Raw genomic sequence first — 25,181 nt, 5'->3', positions numbered from 1 at the left:
ATCCTGGGCGCTACACTCCCCCCACAGCCTAGGGAGCCCAGGGCCGAGCTCATGCCTCCTTCAATGCATGAGAGCCAACTGACCTTCTTGTCACCTGACAGGGGGGAGTTTCCCCGGTAGGACGTAGCGCATGGAAGGAACACGTTATTCCAACCAGTTCCCTTCCCCTCCATCAGGCGCCCCGGCACCCACAGCGTCCCCGGAGCGACAGCGCTACCGACTGCGCCACCGTGCGCCTCTTCTCAGCAATTATTCTAACTAGACCATACCCGTAGGGGGATATGAGCACCCAAAGTGTGCAGTTTGGGTTATGCGGTGAGAACAGACAGTTTATCAGGGATCGAAAGTGAGTTTGTACTGTGTAGTGCAGTGGTTCTCAAACTTTTTCATGGCAAGGACCCCCAAATTGACACTTGTTAGCCCGCGGACCCCCATTTGAAAAGATATGCGAGGGACCCCCATAAGAGAAGATTTGTTTACGGCTGTAGCAGTGAATCTCAACCATTTTAATTTCAAGGTCCCCCAGTTTGACATGCATTAGGGCTACGGACCCCCATTTAATGGCATTTCTATCCCTTGGACCCCAGTTTATATGGTAAAATGTATGTTAATTTAACTGTGAGAGTGTACAAATGGAACCAAATGGACCCGTTAGAGTCCATTTGGTTCCATTTGTACACTGTCAGAGTTACAGACCCATAAGGGTCCATTTGGTGCCTAATCTATCATTTAGCTGGGGACCCCCTGGAACTCCCTCAAGGACCCCTGGGGGTCCCCGGACCCCACTTTGAGAACCAATGGTGTAGTGTGTACACGCACATCCCGTCGTGGAGGAACAGAACACCCACAAACACCCGCGCATATAAAGATCTAACAGGCGGAGCCGTTCCCCGTCGGCCGTTGCCAACACACACACGCGCGTGCGAGCCGTTGCGAGCGCGCACAAACAAACACACACACACACACAGGGCCGCTTCTCCCTACACGCACACTACGCAGGCTGCGTGGGGCCCCGCCCCACGCAGGGCCCCTACCCACCGAAAAAAAAAAAAAAAAAAAAAAAACTTTTTTTTTTAAACGGACCCAATCCGCCCAGAACCGCAAAAAAAAACGCGGACCCCCGTGAAACATCGCGGACCCCATCGGCTGTTTTTTTTTTTCATGAAGAAATTTCCCTGGGGTCTCCAGGCCGTGACCTACAGACATGGCGAAGGAAAACTGTGAACACAGCCACGCATGCAAGATGTTGCACATGAACGCAGCAGCCGCACTGAGGCGCTCCAACACAAACACTCTGACATTAAGCTTCACACAACAAACATCAGCAGCAAACATTCACCACAATGACAAACAAATTACGTCCGCGCAAAAATAAGCGAGGGCTCGCTTATTTTGTCTTTCCCTCCCTCCCTCTCTCTCCCTCTCTGTCTCTCTGTCTGTGTCTGTCCGTCTATTCTCTCTCTCCCACCCTCCCTCTCTCTCCCTGTGTGTGTGCGTGTGCGTGTGCGTGTGTGTGTGTGTGTGTGTGTGTGTGTGGTGGGGGTGGGGCGGGGGGGACAGCCATGACGCAAGGGACTTTTGAGATCGCCATCCCCAAAATAGGTTGACTTATTGGGATACATGCGTGTGACTGGTCGCCCCTGCCGGTTCTCTGATTTTTTTTTTTAAAATAGGCTCTGTCATGATTAATTGACCACACATATGAAGTGAAACAACTAAATTCTATCCAAACGATATGTTATAAGTGAATTCCGTGCGTCAAAGAAGAAGTTTGAGAGCGTTTAGTAAGCGAAAATAAGAAGTCAAGGCACTCGTACCCTGACTCGCACATCAACAATGGCTGCCGTTCGTCTTTTTCAGGCTGCGAACTCGCCACCTGATTGGCCAACTTTTTCTGTCAATCACAGAACGATGAGCCACGTTGCCATGTCCAGGTTTTGTAAGCGTGAAGTGGGTGTGAATTGGTTAGAGAAATGCGCAGTGCGCGGCTTTGTGTTTTTTCATGAAGCTGGTTGCTTGTTGATCGCGCACGATCTAGCGCTGCGTTTGGCCTTCTTTTCATAGACCTTGTTGCTTGTAGGGTTCGTTTCGTTTGGCCTTGTTTTCATAGACCTTGCTGCTTGTTTCGCGCGCGAAACCTGGCAACGACACATGCGCAGTTTGATCTCCCAAGACACCACCCAAGACAGACAGACCGACAGAGGTTACTCTAATTATATGTAAGATGCGTACTGTTTTGATTAAAGGTAGTATAAGTGATATTTATTTTGGTTAAAACTAAAAGATTCAGAAGTATATTCTGATAGTAATCATTGCTGTAGAGTGTTTGTTCAGTGTCTCAGGGGTCTCGCTATTTCTCCATCACTTTAATACATATTCAGGTGGGTTGCCAATTTCAGCCAATCAGGAGAGTATCAGCATACATTTTACAGGGTTAAAATTTTCCAGTTAAAAATTTTGTCTGCTCATTTCTTTGTGTCATCACTTCCAATTTCACTTGTTTATCTTGTATGAGTTCTCTCTCAAAGAAATGTCATTTTCTGTTTACTAAAGAGCTGGACAGACAGGGAGACCCCTGTTAAGAAACACTCTATAACAAGGATTGCTATCAGAATATAGACATATTTGACACTTATTTTAACAGAAGAAAATAACTTACTGCACCTTTAATCGAATACGTCAACGAATGAACATGAAACAATTGAATAGATTTTTCATAATCATAATCAAGTCGATTAGTCTGATTAACCACTTAAGCCCTATTTTATACTTAGTTGTACAGCAGTTTTGTGCAAAAATAGCCGATCTACAAGCCAGTGTAGTTATAAAGCTCGTGTTAATACCATATACACTGTAAACAAAATATATGAATGAAGGGACCGTGACGTCACCCATTGGTTTCTACAGACCCGTTTTTGAAACCTCTGGTTCAGCGAAAAGTGGCTGCGAGTGCAACCGGAAACGGTGTGCTATTGAACCTATATTTATAAGATCTCCTGTCTTCAGCATTTCCTGACATCGATGATGGCCTTTTTAACGAGCCACGGTTTTGTCTTGATTTTATGACTGTTTGTCATGTTATTGGATTCTATTTATTTTAGTACATTTTTTTATTGACTTTATATCGCTGCTATTCTCTTGTTTTAGTGCGTCGTGACAACGATGGCTTTTTACGATTTAATTGTTCTATCAAAATAACTACCTAATTTGTCTTGTTTTGTCCGCTTTATGGCGGTAGAAGCACTTTGTGTTGTTTTTATACATAAAGTTCATCTCTAAATTATCAGTGGTAGTAGCAACAGTAGCAGTAGCACCACTAACCTTACACAGCAGAATCTTGAGTGTTAATTAAACTCAGCTAAATGAACAAAGGCTTTTACTGTGCTGCAGTAGAAAGCAGCATTCATATATGTGTGATACACTGTATTGCACTGAAGTGGTTCTCAAAGTGGGGTCCAGGGACCCTCAGGCTTCATTGAGGGGGTTCCAAATGGACTCTTGCAGGTCTGGAACTGAGAGTGTACAAATGGAACCAAATGGACCCGTGGGGGTCCATTTGGTTCCATTTGCACACTCTCTGAGTTATGGGGGTTTCTTGTACACTATCTGAGTTATGGGGGGGTTCTTGTACACTCTCTGAGTTATGGGGGGGTTCTTGTACACTATCTGAGTTATGGGGGGGTCCTTCAACACTCTCTGAGTTATGGGGGAAATTAAAAACTTTGAGAAATCACTGTTGTACAGTATAGTCCTGTCTTCATGATGTGCTCTTCATCACTCACCTGCACAACCTCATCATCCTCCTCCAGGAGACACTCCAACACATCGACTGCCATCTGACAGAGAATGAGGAGAAAATAGAGAGAGAGAGATACAGAGAGAGAAGAAGAGAATCATGGAGAGAGAGAGAGAGAGAGAGAGAGAGAGAGAGAGAGAGAGAGAGAGAGAGAGAGAGAGAGAGAGAGAGAGAGAGAGAGAGAGGGAGGGTGAAAGAGATACATTATTATTTACTCTAGATAATAGTTTGCCTTTACACAAACACATTTTAGCTATAGTGCTCATGGGACAATCAAAGCACTAAAGTGCAATGAACTGAATTGGGAAAGAAGAGAGACTGATAAAAAAAAGAAAGAGAAAGCCATAAAAGAGAGAGAGGGTGAGGAGGGAGCGAGATAGAGGGGGACATAATTTATACATTATTGACAAACCATTATCATCAAGTTCTTAATTTCCTTTACAAGTGTGCACTGATGTGCATGTGCGTGTGCACTCGCGCACACGCACACGCACACCAACAAAGACTCAAATGGAATTCAAACAGTGTCTGCACACACACACACACACACACACACACACACACACACACACACAGAGCATGTCTCAGGGGAGAAGTCAAATCAATCGAGCTGATCAGTGGGTCTGATAAGTGTCTTGGAGGCCAGTGTCCTGTGGATGCCGTCGTCGATGGCAACAAGACAACAGACGTGTCCATCGATAGTCATGAGCGCGGGTGCTTAGCGGCCGGTCGATGGTCGCTAAGGCCACCACGCTCCATGGCCCTTGTTAACCTGCTCCACTGCATTTGCATCCACACTGTCCAGCTTTAATACAGAGCATCCATGAACACAGCTCCAATAGGCACTGTCCAGCTTCAATACAGGGAGCATCCATTCACACTAGCAACCAGCCACACACATGCAAAGAGATTTCTAAGGCTTTTAAACTTTCCACGAGACAAAACAACATGAACACACACAAACAACAACACGAGCATGCGCGCGCGCACACATACACACACTTCAGTTGTTCTCTAATGCTGTTCAATATGTTGCCATCGATGGTGCAAGCCCACCTTATCAGTGCTGAGATATTGACCATGCTCTGGGCTCTATATACAGCACTGCTCACTTACTCCCACTAACCCCCTCTAACTTTGTCTTTGTTTTCATACTGAGCATAACTCATCTGATGTACATGTAAGCAAAAGGCTCTTTATTGTATTAACCCTTTCAATCCGGGAACGCATCTACAATGTCTTCTAAATTCTGACAGGTTTCTGAATCTATATCCGTGGTTCTCACACTTTTTCATGTCAAGGACCCCCAAAATTATCATATGTATTTGGTCGCGGACCCCCATCTCAACATATTTTGTTCCAGGAACCCCCCAGAAGCAAAGATTTGAATTACAAACGTTCTCTTTAAAAAATATATATTAAAATATTTGCCCAAATTTTCACGATTAAAAAGAAAAATAGCAGATCTACAAGCTCATAGTGCGGCACAGCCAAAGAAATCTAAAATGACACAGATGCTTTCCCGGTCTTAATGAGTGGACAGTGACTGCTATGTAATCATTTAAGTTGCTCTAATAATAACATTCAGTGATAAGAGATAAGTAATGAAGTGTATTTTGGCTGCTTGTTTGTGGGATGTAAGTTTAAAAAAAAAAATTGCCGGGTATAAGATATCTTCTCGTGTCACCCGTAGCCCGCTGAATTGCATCATTACTGTCTATTGTGACAAAATGTATTATATTGGCAAATATTGATTCATTACCTGAATAATTCATATGGTTTCATATCATGATGAAGCTGGCGATTTACACCCCTATTGTGAGTCCTACTGTATGTGTCCATATACTACTGCCTGTCAGTAGTCTCGTGTTAATCATTTTAATGTTGGCTTGTCTCTGCACAAGCCTGGACTCATACCTGGAAATACCTTTAAACATCAACCTTCTATAGAGCTCGATGTTATTCCAAGCTACTAACGCCACATGTTGTCCACAACTGCCGATAAAAATAACTAGTAGTGGGGATGCCTTGTAAAATTAGGCTTTTTGTCAGAAGATCATAAAACGTCATCAAAATTATCTCTGGCACCCACATCGTCCTGCTGTTATAAGTAGCTTAGATCACAGGACAGCAAAGATAGGCAGAAATGATGTCCTTCCTGCACACACAGACAGGAATATTGAGCAGCAAGTCATAAAAGGTGCATAAGCGGCATATCCCAGATAAGAGCTTAACAGGGAAATGAGCTCCTATATTGAATAGTTTGGTATACAGTAGTGTGTGTGAATTAGGGATGGGCAATATTATCGATTTCGCGATATATATCGCGATATTTTATTTCGCGATACTGTATCGATACTCCAGGCCGTCATATCGCGATTTTTTTTTTTGCTTTTTCAGATACAGGCTTTATGAAAAAACATTCAAATAACATATCACTGATCTGCAGCTACTCAATATGTAGTGTATATATATATGTAATATGTAGTTGTGATATATGTATATATCGCAATATATCGCATTATGTATCGTATCACAATATATTGCAATATGTATCGTATCGCAATATATCGCAACATATCGCAATATATCGTGATATAATCGTATCGTGACCAAGGTTCGTGATACGTATCGTATCGTGAGGTTCTTGCCAATACCCATCCCTAGTGTGAATGATCACAGACACCTTGCTTTTCACATGGTGTGAGCTCAAACCCCTCACCTTGCACCACAACACCCCATGAGATGTCCATCATGTTACATATGTCCTCCATGAGATGTCCATCATGTTACATATGTCGTCCATGAGATGATCCATCATGTTACATATGTCCTCCATGAGATGTCCATCATGTTACATATGTCCTCCATGAGATGTCCATCATGTTACTTATGTCCTCCATGAGATGTCCATCATGTTACATATGTCCTCCATGAGATGTCCATCATGGTACATATGTCCTCCGTGAGATGTCCATCATGTTACATATGTCCTCCGTGAGATGTCCATCATGTTACATATGTCCTCCATGAGATGTCCATCATGTTACATATGTCCTCCATGAGATGTCCATCATGTTACATATGTCCTCCGTGAGATGTCCATCATGGTACATATGTCCTCCATGAGATGTCCATCATGTTACATATGTCCTCCATGAGATGTCCATCATGTTACTTATGTCCTCCATGAGATGTCCATCATGTTACATATGTCCTCCGTGAGATGATCCATCATGTTACTTATGTCCATCTACCAGTACCAACGTGGGAACGATGCAAGGGGAGTTTGAAGTTGATAGGTTCCATACTGTATATGGCCGTGCTCATATATGGGCATAGCAGTCGGATCGGTGGTTCTGGACAACCAGATCTCTATATATGCCTATATATGGGCATAATGGTAGGATCAGCGGTTCTGGACAACCAACCACCTATCCGACCGACTCGATGCCGGTCACGGCAGTCCCTTGGGTCATCTGTGACACGTGTGCCAAGCTTGAGGTCGATCGGTCAGACGTTTCTCGAGATACGTAAACTAAATACTCACGCACGCACAGAGGGATGGAGATTTTGTGCATTTATAGCAGGATAGCATGTCATGTTTGTCATGTTACATACGTATTTCATCCAATAATTAATGTCTACCGTGTTACACAAGTGTAAACGTGGCCAGTACTGTCTCATCTGACCTTTATCTGTAGTACTGTAGGTGATGTGGAGGTCGACCTCTGTGGCCGTGTGGTGTTTCACTACAGCAGACTGTGGTTGACTTACCCCAGCCTCTTCCATTACGTGTGTGTGTGTGTGTGTGTGTGTGTGTGTGTGTGTGTGTGTGTGTGTGTGTGTGTGTGTGTGTGTCAACTCCCTTGGATGATTTATTGATTTTTGTCCTTCCAGGGTTGGAGGTGACTATTAGCCAATCACCCACAGAGAAGGGCAAGAGCAGCAAATTACACATGCCCAAATACACACGCACATTTACATCTATAAACACATCTGTAATCAAACGCATGCGTGCACACAGATGCACATGTAGCACACATAAAAACCGACACATGCCACACTGAACACACACACACACACAGAGTGAGGCATCCTTAATGGCTGTGCCATTAGCTCCTACGGTCTCTCCTGATGTTCTATCATATTTTGTGCTCTCCCTTCTCATCAAGCAAAGCTGGTCCCCGTGGCGACGAACGAGGTCCGTTGCCAGGGGAGACTGAGGGAATGTCAGGTTAATTGAGTGCACCTCGTTAAGAGAGTGGCCACCTCTGTCTGTCTGTCTGTGGTGTGTGTGTGTGTGTGTGTGTGTGTGTGTGTGTGTGTGTGTGTGTGTGTGTGTGTGTGTGTGTGTGTGTGTGTGTGTGTGTGTGTGTGTGTGTGAGTGAGTTCATAGATTGCTGAGGCCAATTATGCTTTGAATATGTGTAGTGCTTCGTTAACTAAGGACTGATGAAAAGACAAACAAAGAAAAATACATGCCTGATTTCTGCCATGGAGGAACACAACTTTCTCCACTCTCTCACACACGCACGCACACACACACACACACACACACACACACACGCACACACACGCACGCACGCACGCACACACAGAGAGCTCTACCATAATCAGCCAGATGTCATTGTTAGTAATTTGTAAAAAAAAAAAAAATTATAATAAGGGAAAAGGCTTAATTTTTGTGATGCAGTCACAATTCTTTACAATATCCTATATTGAAGAACTCGCTATTACCCAACGCTACCTCCTATACTTGGAAGCTGTAATCCCAATGGCAACATCCATTCCCTAACCTTAACCCTTTAAGGGCCGTCCACACCCAAAATGATAACTATAAAGATAGCTATAACGATAATGATGTGCGCATCCACACCGATGAACGATAACATTCTGTAAACATGTTGAACGAGAGTGATGTGTTGAACGTGAGTGATGTGTACATTTGGATGGATTTTGATTGGCTGTCAGTGTTTCTATCGTTCATCAAATGGCTCTGAAAGTGATCCCAACAATACTATGATCAACCACTACTTTTGGCGTTAGTTGTGCTGTGAACTCTACCATCCACTTGATTTAGAAACAATTAATGTATCTCTCTCTACGTCGTCCTCAGTCGAACCCTCCATCGTCGCTTCCAGTCATCTCGATTCTCCATCTGGCCAGCTCGTTTGTGCTTTCCGCACCAGCATCTTTCTTTTGTAGGTAGGTGTGAGATGTCCTCTTGATCGATGCCCGTGTGTTGATGATTCCCATAGTAACAGCTTGCTGGCAGGGAGTTCCCCATGTCAATGGCAGTGACCGGCTAGTCTCATTCTCTTGATTGCCATCTTCTGTGATACACTTGGTAGCCCCCCGCTTGTTGGTAATGTGTTTGTCCTGTTTGATGTTCAGTGCCACATGTGGCATTCTGGTGTAGCACCCATCCAGGGACTTCTGCAGGGCATGTGTCAGTGACCAGCATTCACAGCTATATGGACAGACTCCACAGTCACAGAAAAGCAACTCATCTTGCTGTGTCGCCAGTGTGTCGGGGGAGGATGGATTTGGGATATTTATAGTTATTATATTTATAATTCTTGGCGTGGACGGCCGTTAATTCTATCCTTAACCCTCAACACAGACCTTAAAAAGCAGCTGAATGTCCTCCGCGATTTTACTCATCTTTCTGTCTTTGTGATGACATCTGGTCCTCACAAAGACAGACACTCAAAAGCACTTGCACCTACACACACACACACACACACAGTTATTGCCTGTCACAAAACTGGTTGGTACGCACAGTGCTACTTCAGTCTAACACACAAAGACACATCAACAGTGCACGTTGACACCTGCTCAGCTTTTCACTCAGCTGCTGGGGTTGTCATGGCAGCTGACAGACTGTGTGTTGTCACTCAATAGCATGTTGCCATTGTGTTCTTATATTTAGCAGAGAACTCCTCTGCTCTCTCTCTGTCTCTTTCTCTTTCTCTCTCTCCCGCTCCCGAAGTCTCTGACACCTCCGGGATTTATTTATGTACGTACGACACCGTGCACTGTGTGTGTGTGTGTGTGTGTGTGTGTGTGTGTGTGTGTGTGTGTGTGTGTGTGTGTGTGTGTGTGTGTGTGAGAGAGAGAGAGACAGAGAGAGATACGGGCCTGCCCCCGCTTGTAGAGTCATTTGTCTTTCCTCGCGTCTCTGCTAGCTCGCTGCGCTAAAGTGATTCTGTTATACAAAAATTGCCTGCAGATTACACGAGCGTGCACGTCCCCACACACACACACACACACACACACACCCACACTCACTCACACAGGCGTGTGCCGTGCACACCCGCACACACTGGCTGTTATAAATGAGCTCCACTCCCAGTGGGCTGTTTTTCACCTGTACTGAAATAAAGAGGACAACATATAGAGCCTTCTCTCTCTCTCTCTCTCTCTCTCTCTCTGAATCTGCCCTTCCACGCCCGCTGTATGTTTGTCTGTTGGTCTGTTGGTCTGTGTGTGTGTGTGTGTGTGTGTGTGTGTGTGTGTGTGTGTGTGTGTGTGTGTGTGTGTGTGTGTGTGTGTGTGTGTGTGTGTGTGTGTGTGTGTGCGTGCGTGCGTGCGTGCGTGCGTGCGTGCGTGCGTGCATGCGTGCGTGCGTGCGTACGTGCGTGCGTGCGCGTGTAGGCTTGAGTTGCACGTCGATCGGTTTTATATCATGTGTTCTGATAACCCCCCCACACGCACTCCTTCACTCCCTCTCCTTCTTACCTGCCCTCCGTTCTGTCCTCTCTCCAGCCTCTCCCAGTATTACAAACCCCCCCTGCCCCTCCTCAGTTATATTCAAGCATTTCACTGCAATATAACATGAACTTACTGTTACTTTTTAAGTGGGCTTCAGACAGTGAATATTTGAGCTATGCACAGCTATAGTTAGCGACTTAAGTAGTGAGATGATTAGTGAGTCAGTTAGCAAGCTAATTAGTGAGTTAGCTAATCAGTTAGCGAGCTAGTTTAGTGAGTTAGCTAATGAGTGAGTTGGTTACCGAGTTAGTTAGAAAGTTAGTGAGCTAGTTACAGTAGTGAGTTAGTGTGGTAGTTAGTGAGCCAATTAACAATTTAGTCAACTAGTTGGTGAGCTAATTAGCGGGTTTGTTAGTGAGCTAGTGAGCAGGTTCATTTGTGAGCTAGTTAGTGAGCTAATTAACGAGTCAGTTAGTGGGCTAGTTAGCGATTCAGTGAGCTAGTAAGTCAAGAGACAGATTGTAATAATGGGCTGACAGATATAAATCTCCCTCCTACTTCCCTTTCTATTTTTGTGGCTCTGACAACTTCTGCTGCTTCTGCCATGCGTAGTGCGATAGAAGCTGATGTGTGAAGCTGATGTGCTGTGTGTGTGTGTGTGTGTGTGTGTGTGTGTGTGTGTGTGTGTGTGTGTGTGTGTGTGCTGTACACTGTATGTATTTGTATTTGTGTGTGTGTCAGGTCAGCATATAACATAAGGCTGTTGGCATATTTCATTGGGTGTGTGTGCATGTGTGCGTGATTCCATGTTTATACATATCCTATCCTTGTGCGTGCGCGTGTGCGTGTGCGTGTGCGTGTGCGTGTGCGTGTGCGTGTGCGTGTGCGTGTGCGTGTGCGTGTGTGTGTGGAGACGGGGCTGTCAGGTATATCAGTAAAATGACAGTGTCTCGCTCCACAGTTTCTGACACCTCGTTTGTCTTCATCCGACTCACTGTGTCAGCGCGTTAAAACACACATACAAACACATTCATCTCCCTCAGAAACACACACACACACACACACACACATCCAGTACACACGTTTATACAGATACAAACACAACACCACACATCCACCTACGCACCCCCTCACACACACACACACACAACTTTGTGAGCAGTGTGTGTGCATGTGTTTATGTGTGCACGTGCGTATGCGTGTGTGTGTGTGTGTGTGTGTGTGTGTGTGTGTGTGTGTGTGTGTGTGTGTGTGTGTGTGTGTGTGTGTGTGTGTGTGTGTGTGTGTGTGTGTGTGTGTGTTCTGTGAGAGAAAAGGCCTTGTTGTCATTTGCTGTCAGTTAATAAATGTGAAACTCTCCAGCAGAGTGAGTTCAGATTAATCACAATACAACACAACACAACACAACACTCCATGCAGTCATAAAAACAAACTGTTTATGTAAAATTGAGTGATTCAGGAGATGAGTAAACACAAGTTTCTGTCTGTGTTCATTTAAGAATCATGATTATGATTGCAGACTGTGAGGTTTCATTGCTTTGGCCCGTGGTACAGTGACAATCATTATTTTGAAAATTGAGAGAAGCAAATTTTTTTTATACATTTTTTTTTCCAATTTAGTCACTATGCCAATTAATGTTCCCCACACATTTCTGTGTTGCCACTCACCAATTATACTAATTAAGGCTCTGTGTAGCTCAGTCGATAGAGCACGCGTTTCTTGACCACAAGGTCATGGGGTTAGATCCCGAACACCGCCAACTCAGCGAATGACTATCACGGCTTGGGTGTGGCAAGTCGTGCGGTAAGTACTGGGAGCCGATGGTAGGCGTTAAGCTCGGCAATCCATCTCCCAGGGGTCTAGCGCACTGCGAAACGGGGATAGACTCCCGCGCTCTGGCTGATACCGGCAATAAGCCTCTCCGACCTACTTACTTAAGGCTCTGTTCCATTTAGTGTAGCACAGTGGTTCTCACAGTGGACCACCATAACTCTGAGAGTGTACAAATGGAGCTTACGGGTCCATTTGGTTCCATTTGTACACTCTCGAGAGTTACACACCTGTAAGGAGCCATTTGGAACCTCCTCAAGGAACCATGAGGGTCCCTGGACCACAGTGTTGCAAAGTGTTTCCAGTGAGCCAACGAACGTGCACAATATCAGCACCCCGACTGACACTGACTGACACCATTAGTATCATTGGCAACACGGTACACCTAAATAGAAGAAAGTAAGGAAGAGGCCCACTTTCTTTCCATGGCTGCTGTGCATTAGAGCCTATTGTGTTTGTATAGCTGCAGGGCCAAGCCAGATGCACCGCGGTGGATTCGAATCCCTAGACTCTGCGGTGATGGGACAGGTACTCTCACCCGAGTACAGTGACAACATTAAACAATACAACTATTTACAAACTGGACTCATGTATCCATTCAGTGCAACAGGACACTGTAGGGCAAATACATTCAAAGTCACTAAGTGCCAGGGTCCATTCTAACACAAGCGGTCGTGATAAATACTGTACTAGGCAACCAACTGCCCCATCCATCTCTCTCTCGCTCTCTCTGTCTCTCAGTAAATACCAGTCCTGTATCATTGAGGCTGAACTCTGGCTGGGATAAAGACCTGCTCCGACCTTCACACCCTCTGCGCTATTAGCTGGGGGAGAGGGACGAACCCTCCCCCCCCCCGCACACAAGAGTGCCCACACAAACTCAAACCCCACACAACAAACATTTGTACCTCATACTCTTCGCTCTCCATGAGCAGCTTGGCGCTGGTGATGCGAGTCTCGTATGGAGGGACATCATTCTGAGGACACAACAACACCACAATCAAGACACAGTACAGCTACAAGTTTGTACAGCTTTCAACCTGGCATACTGTACTTCTGGCATGTCATTATAGGCTAAATGTTAAAAAAAAACTAAAAAAAAACTAGCAGATCTACAAGCTATTGTGACCTTGTAGATCGGCTGTTTTTGACATTCTTTAATAGGGCTTAAATGATTAAACACACTCCCCCATTCACTAAGCATCTTACCATTACAACGTAGGCATTTAACAGACACTCTAATCCAGAAAAACTAAGAGAGTGCCAGGATTTATCCAGGTGGTGGGATGATCAGATTAGAAAATGTTTCACTTTATTGATCCCCGAGGGGAGGATGGGGGGGAGCATGGTAATATAAAAAGGATGAAAACACAAAAAATACAAGCTTAAGGATAGAAGGGTCTGGTTATCAAAAACACTCATGAACACAATGTCTGTAATGGCTATTCTCTAACTCTTATCAGTATTTCTGTACACAGTCGTCACTAAAGTGCTCGTATACGTGTCGTGTACGGAGGCAGTCAGCGAATAATCAATGGTAGGTGGTAATGCATTGTATACCAATAAAGTATGGAATGGATAACACAGTGCATATTCAGTGTTTTCACAGCAGCATGGCCGCTGGTGATAACATGACAGTGTATACAGCAATAAACGGATATACACCAATAAAAATGGAGAATAGCGCTAAGAGGAGTGGTAGGAAGATAATAACACAATCCAATTTCCACAGGTACAAAAACGTTTTGCGCCGAGCGGGGCCGTTAATCAAAAGCAGAGCTGTGTGCAAATCGGCCTGGGAGGACAGATAAGAGTCGAAAGCGCGGAGGTCTGGGACTTTTGTCTCCAACGACTCTCACATCTCCCCTCCTGCCTTCTGGATATCGCCAGCCGACGGGGCTTAGAAACGATATCGGCGAGTTTATGGAGCTCACACTGATATTTCATATGCCTCTCGATTATGCTCTTTACTCTGATTCAGCAACGAGACACACAGGTGATTCATGACAGCTGCAGTCAATTCACAGCGCTGCCGAACACCAAAAGACTGAATCATACTGTAATCCCTCCAGTTCTCAGCAGTTATTACTTATTATAGTTTTGTATGGTTTTATTTATTTATTTTTAGAAGTTTAGAATAAGTATAAGAAAACAAACAACACTTTGTGAAAGCAGTTGACTCACAGTCTCAATAAACATTATGCACCAATGGCTCCTCATGCATGTTGTGTTTACAAATTTGAGAGATGCAAGGATGCGGACTAGCCAACACCAACTGGGGACCAAAAGGTTTTGTAAGAACCTATAGTTCAAACCAAACATGGAGAAGCAGCGTTCAGTTTTTTATGCATCACATATCAGGAACAAATTCCCAGAAAAATTGTATGCAACAGTTCTTTTAAATTACTTTTTTGTTTGCCGCTGCCACTGAGATCTCTTGTGCTGCACTGTAATTATATTGTGTTTTTTTTCTATATTTTTCTGTTTTATTTTAACTTGATCTTATGTTCTATCTTTAACACATTGGGTGCCAGAGGTTTATTAAAATATTATACGTTGAGTGCCAGCATTTCTTCCATCCACTTGCGTTATACATTTCGTGCTGTGAGAAGCCCCGACGAGGAAATGCATGTAAACAAAGCGTGCGTGCGAGACGGCGGAGGGTCCCGACTAACGCCTGGAACAATAATATTTCCAACGCGACCCTCCATTGCAGCGTGATCGCCGATCGAAAACGGCTCGTTTCCACCACATTAAAAAGAAATGGAGATATTAAGCTTTTAATCAAGGAGATAACATTGAAAACGCCGACCGGAAGGATTTTTGACATGGAGCCTCATCCAGCCTCTTCTTCTCAGAAACTGCTTGGGTGATGTCAAAGTTTCGTTTTAGCGCCCCACGTGGCCCACATGTATAAAAATAGAATTGGGTCAAAAACGGTCCGGACCGTTTTCGGCACTTCTCGTTTGGACCCTCAAAAACGGTCCGGACCGTTTTTGGCATTCAATGTGTTAATAACTATTTTAATTGCATTCAAATGTCATTTTATAATGTGTTCACTTTGTCTTCACGCTCTTACTGTTTTGTCTGAAGCACTTTCAATTGCCTTGTTGCTATAGTGAAAAAAAACCCGCTCATCCAGAAGTAAACTTGGGTGAGGTGCTGGAGCCAAAAGGAAACCAACTGAACAAAAAAGGCAGCCTACGCACACACAGAGCTGTGCAAAAATCGGATTTATATATTTATTTGTGTTATTAAGTGTTAGGTCATAGACCTTCTTCAAAAAAATCCGATTTCTGCACAGCTTTTTTTGTTCAATTGCCTTTTTGCTGAAATGTGCCATACAAATAAACGTACTGAAACCAGACTTCTGACAAGGAACAGACAGACATTCTGAAATCAAAATACATTATCGCTGACGTTATCACTGACTGAGATATTCTTTTGTTGCTTTTATGCCTTTATTGATAGGATAGGACAGTAGGCTGACAGGAAATTGGGAGAGAGATGGGGGGGGGTGACATGCAGCGAAGGCCATCGGGATCGGGACTCGAACCTGCGACGCGCTGTCAGGCTACTTTAGAGCCTATAGGTGCCTGGACCGCCATGCCAGCGGTCCAGGCCTACTGGCTCCTCTGTACAAAATATAAGTCAAGGACCACACTAGGATGTAGGAGGACAAGCAGTACTAGGGCTGGAGTGAGTGAGTGAGGATCAAACCTGTGATCTTTGGGTTACGGGACCCCTGAGCGTACGGGCATGTGACATCATGACAGCTCCTTAAGCCTCATGAGTGCAGTGCGTGGATGTTATTATGACCCTATAGGGTTGTAGCGCGCCGAGAACAGCCGATCTATAAGCTCGTGCGACGAGCGGCTATTTTGGATGTGCGACACCCGCGCACAACTAAGTATAACTCTGGCTTTACTCACCTGTGTGTGCTGTTCCTCAGCCTCTCTCTGTTTCACTGCAGGAAGCCAAGCCCCCACACTCCTCAGTAGGTACTCTCTGCCTTCCTACACACACACACACACACACACACACACACCCACACACACACACGAGGCAATAAATTAGACTGTGCAAGTCACCATTACAATAGATTTCCTCCAGTATGTAAGAAATCCCATTATTTCAAACAATTTAAAAACGCTCTTCTCGATGCTTCCTCCACAATAATGAGAAATGGTTCCCAAATGCAGTCCCGCTGCATCCTCTTCTATTTCTGTTGTTCATTTTATCTGTTCTGTTGCTCTGCTGTCGAGTCAGAGACTTAACTTGGACCTGGGAGACCAGGTGAAGGCAAGTGCTGTATATATCGTCGCTGTCGGGCGGAAAACCTTGTATGTTCAATGGGGTTGCTTTTCAGGAAATGGAAAAAAGAACCTGTGTTCCAATTGATCCTATGTAGCTATTGTTTAGTCACAAGATCGTGTCAATACTTTTAATTGGTTAAATATTAATAAAGCCCACTGACAGACTTAAAACGCTTCAATTTTCACTTTAAATTATTTTCAAAAATAGCCGATCTACAACCTCACAATACGTCTGTGAGCTTGTAGATCGGCTATTTTTGCTACTTTTGTGTGACACTCTAGTATGAGGAAGTAGGGCATTAAATTACGAAATATATGGAGATACAAGGTTTCTGCCTCGACGTCATATGTATAATAACAAGCTGGCAGAATAGAAAGCAGCAGCAGTTCGGCTGTCGAGAGACAACCGCGTAAAACACATCAGTGCTTTTTTGACAAAATGATTACAGTTGTCATTTATGGACCGTCTTTCATATTTAAGAGATGCATTAAACAGGTGTTGAATGAGGAACGGTTTTGTATCGAAAACGGATACATGGGGTTTAAAAAAAGAAATGAAAAGTCTTCATTGTGTTGCGGCGCTGCTGAGAGGCGTGACTGGAGCCACACTGCCCCCTATGGCCTATACCCGGCGCTACAAACACTGTCTCCATTCACTCCCCCTCTCTCTGTTCTTACAGGTAGAATAATGGTCTTTTGTGCCCTTTTAAATGGTACATAACTGCTCCATTTACTACATCCATTTATGTGTCAGGACCAGCGATGGGAGAACAGCTCTGATCTCACAACGGCAGGGCAGCAGGTAAAAGGCTCGGCGCCACAGAGAGTGAATCCACTCAGAGATGAACATTATCCTTCTTGTCTGAAATGCCAAGAGGTTCACACATTGTTTCTTACCATGGCTGAGTGCACATGCATGCGCACATGCACATATAGTCCTACTACCTGCAGAATTTTCCAGATGACTTGATGTACATTATTATAATAATAATAATATTAATAATAATACAATAATAATAATAATAATAATAAAGAACAACGGTCACATAATCATCAGAAGATGGTGTGGAGCTTTATAAGTGGTAATTATGGGTCTACTGGGTAATTGCTTAGTACTCACACTCACACTTTAATTTGACACTTTTCCTGTAATCTTGCCATCTAGTTGTCTAGTAGATTTCCATGCACTTACTACCTCATTATTGCATGAGTAGTATCTATGCAAAATTGGGGGACTGAAATAACATAAATGCATGATATTGCTAAAACTAATAATAAATTACTTAACAACTCTGCCAGTCAGCTACTCAAGTTTGGCAGGCAGTGCTGCCAGCACAAGCAGTCTACATGTATATCCAGTCTATTAACTTGACCTAAACAAAAGAAGCCTACAGTAGGCAATTTAGGTAGTTCTGCATTTATATACAATCTGCCAAATTTACCTAAACACGAGCAGTCTACACTTACATCCATTCATATACACCCCTTGCTGTGGCATTATAATTTGTCTGTCTTTGCCCCCCGTGGCATTATGATTCATCCGTCTCCGCCCCCTGTGGTAATGTCTAGTGCCACTGTGCCACATGGCCCTGATGGTGCCATATGCCGTGCCAGCCTGCCGTGGCTGGCCCTGCTGCACCTTGGCTTGACCATTGAGATTCTCTGACTAGTTACAGGTTACTGACTGGCCTACTGAAGTGCCCCACAAATTGTGAAAACATGCCCTCAGATTTGAGGGTTAAAGTTCCCCCACTCCACTCAATGTATTACATTTCTGTGAAGGCAGAGAAAGTGAAGGCATTCATAACTGAAACTACTTGTGTTTACTGTGTGCATCGGAAATGTGTCAACCTCAATGTTTGTGTGGAGGTTTTCAGGTCGGAGAGTGGCGACTGGCGACAAAGTCATTCTCACATTTATCCAAAAGTACAATTCATCGCTGTCGGGGGGGGGGGGGGGGCTCGGGGAGGAAGTGATGTATGTCCAAAACCCTTACTTTTCAGGAAATGGAAAAATAACCTGTGTTCCAATGGATCCAATTAAGTTATTATTTAGTTCAAAAACAGCCGATATGCAAGCTCACACCGCAGCACACCTGTAGATCACTACTTTTGCATGACAATTTCAAATGTATAGAACAGAACATGAAAAGATGAAATATGGAGATACAAGGTTTCTGCCTGACAGCAGTTTAGCTTTCTACTCGTTGACAATAAAAGGAAATCAGTCAGAATGTAAAGGTTGAAATCCACAGTTGAAATCCTCAGTAAAGAAAAATAAATGAAACAAAGGGTTTCTGACAAATCCAACTCCACCCGGCATCCACCTGTTAGGTACATTTGAGCTACCTACATCCAATGAAATATATAATTTTTAAACTGAAAAACTCACAGAACACAATTACATACAAAGAAGTCTAGTTATAGGTGCTAGATAAGTGTTAAATAGCTCTATATTCTGAAAGTAATCATTGCTATAGAGTTCAGTTTGTTCAGTAACAGGAGAGGAGCAATCAGGAGAGAGAACTCAAACAGAATACAGGATAAACAACTGAAATTGGAATTGAAAAAACATCAGTGTTGGGATAACGCGTTACTTTTGTAACTCGTTACCACACTTAATTAATAACTATAATGCGTTACCAAAAGGAAATTGAATTAACCAAGTTACTTTCTGCGTTACCGACCAGCTTACCACCAGTCGCGTAAAATATCGTCGCAATATATCGTCCTTTAATTTCCAATTAAATAGGCTCCCACATCCCGTTTTTAAACAATACAGGACGAGATTTGTTCCGTATTTTCATAAACATCCTCAGTCTGTAAAGAGTATTATTATCAGTGCATCTCTCCCGCTTGGAGCAGGATCAACTCTCATCTCTATCAGCTGACTCTGGCTGACCTCAGTGATCAGCTCTGGAATTCACTTAACATCCCTATCTGTGTGTGTGTGTGTGTGTGTGTGTGTGTGTGTGTGTGTGTGTGTGTGTGTGTGTGTGTGTGTGTGTGTGTGTGTGTGTGTGTGTGTGTGTGTGTCGTGCGTGCCCATCTACTGATTAATGACCTATGATTCAATTTTGGTACATTAATTAACTCAGATTCCTCTTTTAATGTGGTGATAATTCATCCTGTGTGTGTGTGTGTGTGTGTGTGTGTGTGTGTGTGTGTGTGTGTGTGTGTGTGTGTGTGTGTGTGTGTGTGTGTGTGTGTGTGTGTGTGTGTGTGTGTGTGTGTGTGTCTGACCTGATTCCTCTCAGCACTGAACATGAAGCTCGCCATCAGTTGTAGTGCCTCGGGGTTGTCACAGTCATAATGTAATGCTTTCTCAATCGACTCCTTGCACTTGTCGGCTGCTCCCTCCTCCATACTACACACAAACACACACAAACACACACACACACTTTTATATATTTTCACATACAGTAGCACAAGTCAGTCTTGAACAGCAAAAAATGTCGTTACTGCCTGAAAAGTGCAGACCATGGACAGTTAACCTACCAGGACCCTCACCCTTTCTTTCTTCTCCTACTGTACAACCTGAAAACCCATCATCACCAATCTATAACCTTTACCGAAACACAATCAGTCTACATTTATATCGTCGCTGTTGGGTGGAAGCCTTGTATGTCCAAAACAGTTCATTTTTTTTATAGAAAATAAATAAAAACAGTTTGAATTAGTGAAAACAGCCGCACTAAGGCGTGAGGCGTTGAGAGCTTGTAAATCGGCTATTTTCATTACTTTTGTGCAACACTCTTTTAGAATTAAAAACATTTTATGAAAAAGCATAAAAAGTGAAATATGGAGACGTTTCTGTCTCACATAGAGGAAGATAAACCTAGCCTGATTATCAGCCTGAAGCTGCGTGGAGCTTCAGTCTGACATTGGCTGCAGTGTCAGCGATTACCAGGGGGAGGGGATTCAAATTTCCCTAAACCAATCACAAGAGATCCACGGATCCGCCTACATCTGACGTCATCGCACAGCTTGTTTTAACAGATATTCGCTGATTGGGTGGTCGTTAGACCACTCCCACCTCCGACTCTGATTTGACAGGTTTTTCTTCGACCGTGAAAAGCCATAGGCTCACATTATGACACCAGACCAAGAGGAGCAGTCCACTCAGAGAGTGGGCGGGGTCTATGGTCTGGAACCAGGCTAAGATAAACCTTTATAGACCGCCGAAGTCTGACGTCATTTACACATCCTTTGTTTGTCTACCTGGTTTGCAGTTTTCCACCCCCGTTCTGAATCCCATAGACGTATTGAATATCGCGTCAAATAAGAACTGTGTTCCAAAAATAAACACATGACCCCGGCGGGTTGACTCTTATGGATATGAAGCATCAACTGACGGTGAGAAAACGCTAATGTTACTTCCGCCGAATTAGTTACATTTTCGCCAGAAACAGACTGTATCAAATATAAGTGACTGACTATCATAAACGATACAGAACCTCCTCCCTGACAATAACGCCGACACGCGGTGTTTATTTTTGGACCACAATTCTTATATGAGACGATTCTAAGATGACCCAATGTTATTCTCCATAGAGAAATTACTTCCGCAAACCTGGGGATGAACGAGTGACGTCAGGACTTCGGTGCTCTATTGAACCCGATAGGGAAATTTGGATGTTACAGCAGCAAGAGCAGTAAGAATGAAACAGGAGAGGTACATGTAAGAGTAAGAGTCAAGAACCAAACCAAGATGAATCCAAAGAGACATTTATATCCGAGCTGTGAGACAATATTCATGAGATTAGTATTTAAATCTTTAGTGAGGAATGTTTCCAGACTAACGTCGAAAGAACACCACACTGCTAATGTCCTCATTAACTACAGGTGTATTTGCTGTAGCACGCACATACGCACTCGCCCACACAACTTATGTCTACAGTGACCATAAGGAACACCACTGTTGTCTTTGTTGATAAACTAGCCTCATTTATCAATAATTTTGTAAAAAATAACTCCCACCTCATTTAGAGAGATTTAGAGGCAACTCATTTCAAACATGTGCATGTGTGATAAATCTCAGAGACCAGTAGCCCCCGCGTTTGCATAATTTAACACAGCTCTGCAGCCTGAGAAATACCATACAAGGCAAAGCAGGACAACCATCAACATCCTTGTGGCCAATCCCGGGGCACCTGTGCGGATCACTAAAAACAGTCGCTTTGGCATCGAGCGACACACTAGCAGTGTGTTCAAGGCAAAGTAATAGTCACATTCAATCTATAAAAAAACAGAGGGGGGGGGGGGGGGTATTTTCTTAACCTCTTAAACCCTACAGTATATACTTCTGAGGAGCCCTATATACTGTATGTCTGAGAAGCCAAACATTTATACTTTTTTACTCTTATGTACCTGTACGCACACAAGATGTAACAATAAAGTACACCTTGAACATTGAATCTTCTACGCATGACAGATAGTGAAAATAGCCGATCTACATTCACGTTGTCCTCGTTACGAAAATAAGACAGTATGTTAACTATGTTCTTCTTACCACAGCACCCTGCCTGCAGGAATGCATGGCAAGGTTATTGTAATCGCTCCTTGTCTGTGAACAAACTAACACAGATTTTCATAAAACTTTGGTGCAAGGATCAGAAGGCTGCCTTACAGCAAACGTACAATTTCTGAATGTTTTCTTTTGAGAAACAGACAAAGATCAGATGTTCACTTAGGCTGAAGCAATCTAAATACAGTACACCAGATGTAGTCATGGACTCAGACCTGAATTTCAACAACCACATTAAGACAATTACAAAGTCAGCCGTGAGAATAATATATCGAGGACTAAAGGTCTCAGAAGGATTTGAACAAGCTTGTCTATGCATTAAACTTCAATAGACATGACTAATTTAAAGGTGTCTTTACAGGTCTCCCTAAAAAGAAATCTATCAGACGGCTGCAGTTGATTCAGAAGGCTGCTGCTCAAGTCCTTACTAATATCAAGAAAGTGGATCATGTCACTCCAGTTCTCAGATATTTACACTGGCTCAATGTCTGTCAAAGCATCATTTATTAAGCATCGAATGGTTTCGGACCAAAATAAAAAAAAGTGCTACATCATGACATGAACCATCCAGACCTATCAGGTTTTCTGGGAAAGGTCTGCTTTCTGACCTCAGAGTCAGAACTCAACGTGTAAAAGCAGCATTCAGGTTTTATGTATCACATAATCTGGAACAAGCCGCCAGAACACTGCAGGTCTGCTACAACTCTCAGGTCTTTAAAATCAAAGCTGAAAACTTTGACTGTTTGCCACCATTTTATTGAGGTTTGTTAATCATTTCTTGTCCATTGCAATTTTATTGTCTCCGCCGTAGTTCTCTTATATTTCTGCTTTATTTAAAAAGAAAAATCTAATGTGTGTTAATACTCTTAATTTTGAATTGCCTTGTTGTTGAAATGTGCTATACAAATAAACTACCATCGCCTCTCTGGTCTCTGGACATGACGGAAGAGGAGGCCTATTCATCCCAGAGGTAAAGAAAGGCCTTTATGGGTAATCTACCCATTTGTCACAGTCGCTATCAGATCTATAAATCTCACATCGATCAGAGGTGAGTGAGAGTGTGAGAGTGAGTGTGTGTGTGCGCGCCACCTTACCAGAGATCTGTGAGGTAGATCTCAGCTATGGAGCAGCAGGCCGAACACACATCCTTGGCTGTGGGGACATCGGACTCTTCATCTGGCCCAGCTGTGGCCCCAGAGGGTTCCTGTTTAAAGACAGAGGGAGAGTGGTGTGTGCATGCGTGCGTGCCAGTTACCTATTATCGTTTGCGTTGTGAGCTTGTAGATGGGCTATTTTTGGCAAAGAGATTTGGTGTAGAGGGGAAAAGCGGTCCACGTACAGAGCCAACTCAGGTCCAGTTTACTGTAGAGGGTTTACAGGTAGGGTAATGGATATTTTCTTGTTAAAATAAGTATTGAATAGCTCTATATTCTGATAGTCCTCATTGATATAGAGTGTTTGTTCAGTAACAGGAGTCTACCAGTCTCTCCAGCTTTTTAGTAAACTGAAATTGCATTTCAGGTCAGGACACCAAGTCTATCCAATCAGGAGAGAGAAGTTGCAGAGGATACAGATTAAACAAGTGAAAATGGAAGTGATGAGTGATGACACAAATAAATGAGCAGACAACATTGGAACTGGAAAAAAATCACCTGAAATTTTTTTTTCTGTTTATATTTAAAAGCTGGAGAGCTGGGGAGACCCTTGTTACTGAACAAACACTCTACAGATTACTATCAGAATGTAGAGCTTTAACCTTTTAACAATTTTTTTGGGGGGGGGGTTTAACCAAAACATCACTTACCCTACCTGACCAGCAGTAGTCCAGCAGCCTATTGTGTCTCTGTCCGTGGTGCTGAAATGGTCAAACCCTGCCCCACTCCCTCCCTCTCTGCCTCTCTCTGTTTGTATTATTGGGTCCCAGAGTAAATCTTGGGGGAGCAGGCAGTACTTTAAACTTTGCTGCGGGCAGGAGCATGTGGTCCAAAATAAACAGCAGGTGGTAACGGTTAGAAATCCAGCGGGAGCGGGATTAAGAAAACAGTCCCCGCGCAGGGTACCACCATAAAGAACCATTGGCACTCAGGTAAATGTGTTTGTATTGTATCCTGTGCCTCTGGAATTTATCTCTGCATTTTATTATTACTCAGTGTTTTATCATTTACAATGAAATTCTGACATGGCTCTAGTAATGTTCCATGCAGGGCTGTGTGTGTTCATTCAACCCAAACACTTCACCAAATGATTTCACTATTTAACACGCCTTCAAGCAGAGATGAGGGCAAGCTGACCTTTCCTCTGTTAATCAAAACCCATGGAATGCAATGCTTTGACCTTTGCTAGCATAGTCAACGGTGCCCCTTTGTTAGCATAGTCAACAGTGCCCCCTTGTGATCAAACATTACAACAGCGAGATATAACGTGTCTACTAATGAATTTTTGGTGTGCGTGCCTGTCTACCCTCTATGTGTGTGTGTGTGTGTGTGTGTGTGTGTGTGTGTGTGTGTGTGTGTGTGTGTGTGTGTGTGTGTGTGTGTGTGTGTGTGTGTGTGTGTGTATTTACGGTGCTCTGTGCCTGCTCCTCCAGTGCAGCCAGTAGGACTTGCACGCCTCTGCTGTAGAAGTCCACAGCCTCCTGGCCCGTGTGGATCTGGCCCAGGTACATGTATTTACTGTGGCCCTGGTCTGGACTCAGCTCCACCGCGCGCAAGAACACCTTCAACACGCAGTTAAGGAAGCAAGCTTGTCATTATAGTGTGAAACTTAAAGAATATAGATATAATAATAATGATTCAGAAAATAAAATTTCAAAAACAAAGAAGATTTTCAAAATGTTGTAAAATTGCAGATCTACGACACATTGCATCGTGGCACGCTGTGACCTTCTAGATCGGCTGTTTTCGCTATTTTTCATACAACAAAGTATAAAGGACTTAAGTGGTTAACCCCATTCTTCCCAGATAATCAAACTCAACTCGTACTGCTTTCAACAGAC

At 43.6% G+C, this 25,181-nt stretch overlaps 1 protein-coding gene across 1 annotated transcript in view; it reads right to left on the bottom strand.

Moving 5' to 3' along the window:
- Positions 1 to 25,181, bottom strand: part of LOC308083872 (uncharacterized protein) — a 72,348-nt gene that overhangs the window by 32,900 nt on the left and 14,267 nt on the right. The window contains exons 4-9 of the mRNA XM_080426282.1: positions 24,750 to 24,902; positions 23,281 to 23,390; positions 19,903 to 20,026; positions 16,277 to 16,360; positions 13,253 to 13,321; positions 3,783 to 3,836 (exon numbers count right to left, since the gene is read on the bottom strand). Of these exons, the coding sequence (XP_080282408.1) occupies positions 3,783 to 3,836; positions 13,253 to 13,321; positions 16,277 to 16,360; positions 19,903 to 20,026; positions 23,281 to 23,390; positions 24,750 to 24,902 (594 nt within the window). The remainder of the gene's footprint in view (positions 1 to 3,782; positions 3,837 to 13,252; positions 13,322 to 16,276; positions 16,361 to 19,902; positions 20,027 to 23,280; positions 23,391 to 24,749; positions 24,903 to 25,181) is intronic.

The sequence above is a fragment of the Gymnoscopelus braueri genome, assembly GCF_963280865.1.
Source record: "Gymnoscopelus braueri genome assembly, chromosome: 4".
NCBI lineage: Eukaryota > Metazoa > Chordata > Actinopteri > Myctophiformes > Myctophidae > Gymnoscopelus > Gymnoscopelus braueri.
The sequence above is the reverse complement of the archived record's forward strand: the minus strand, read 5'-3'. Positions and strand labels throughout refer to the sequence as shown.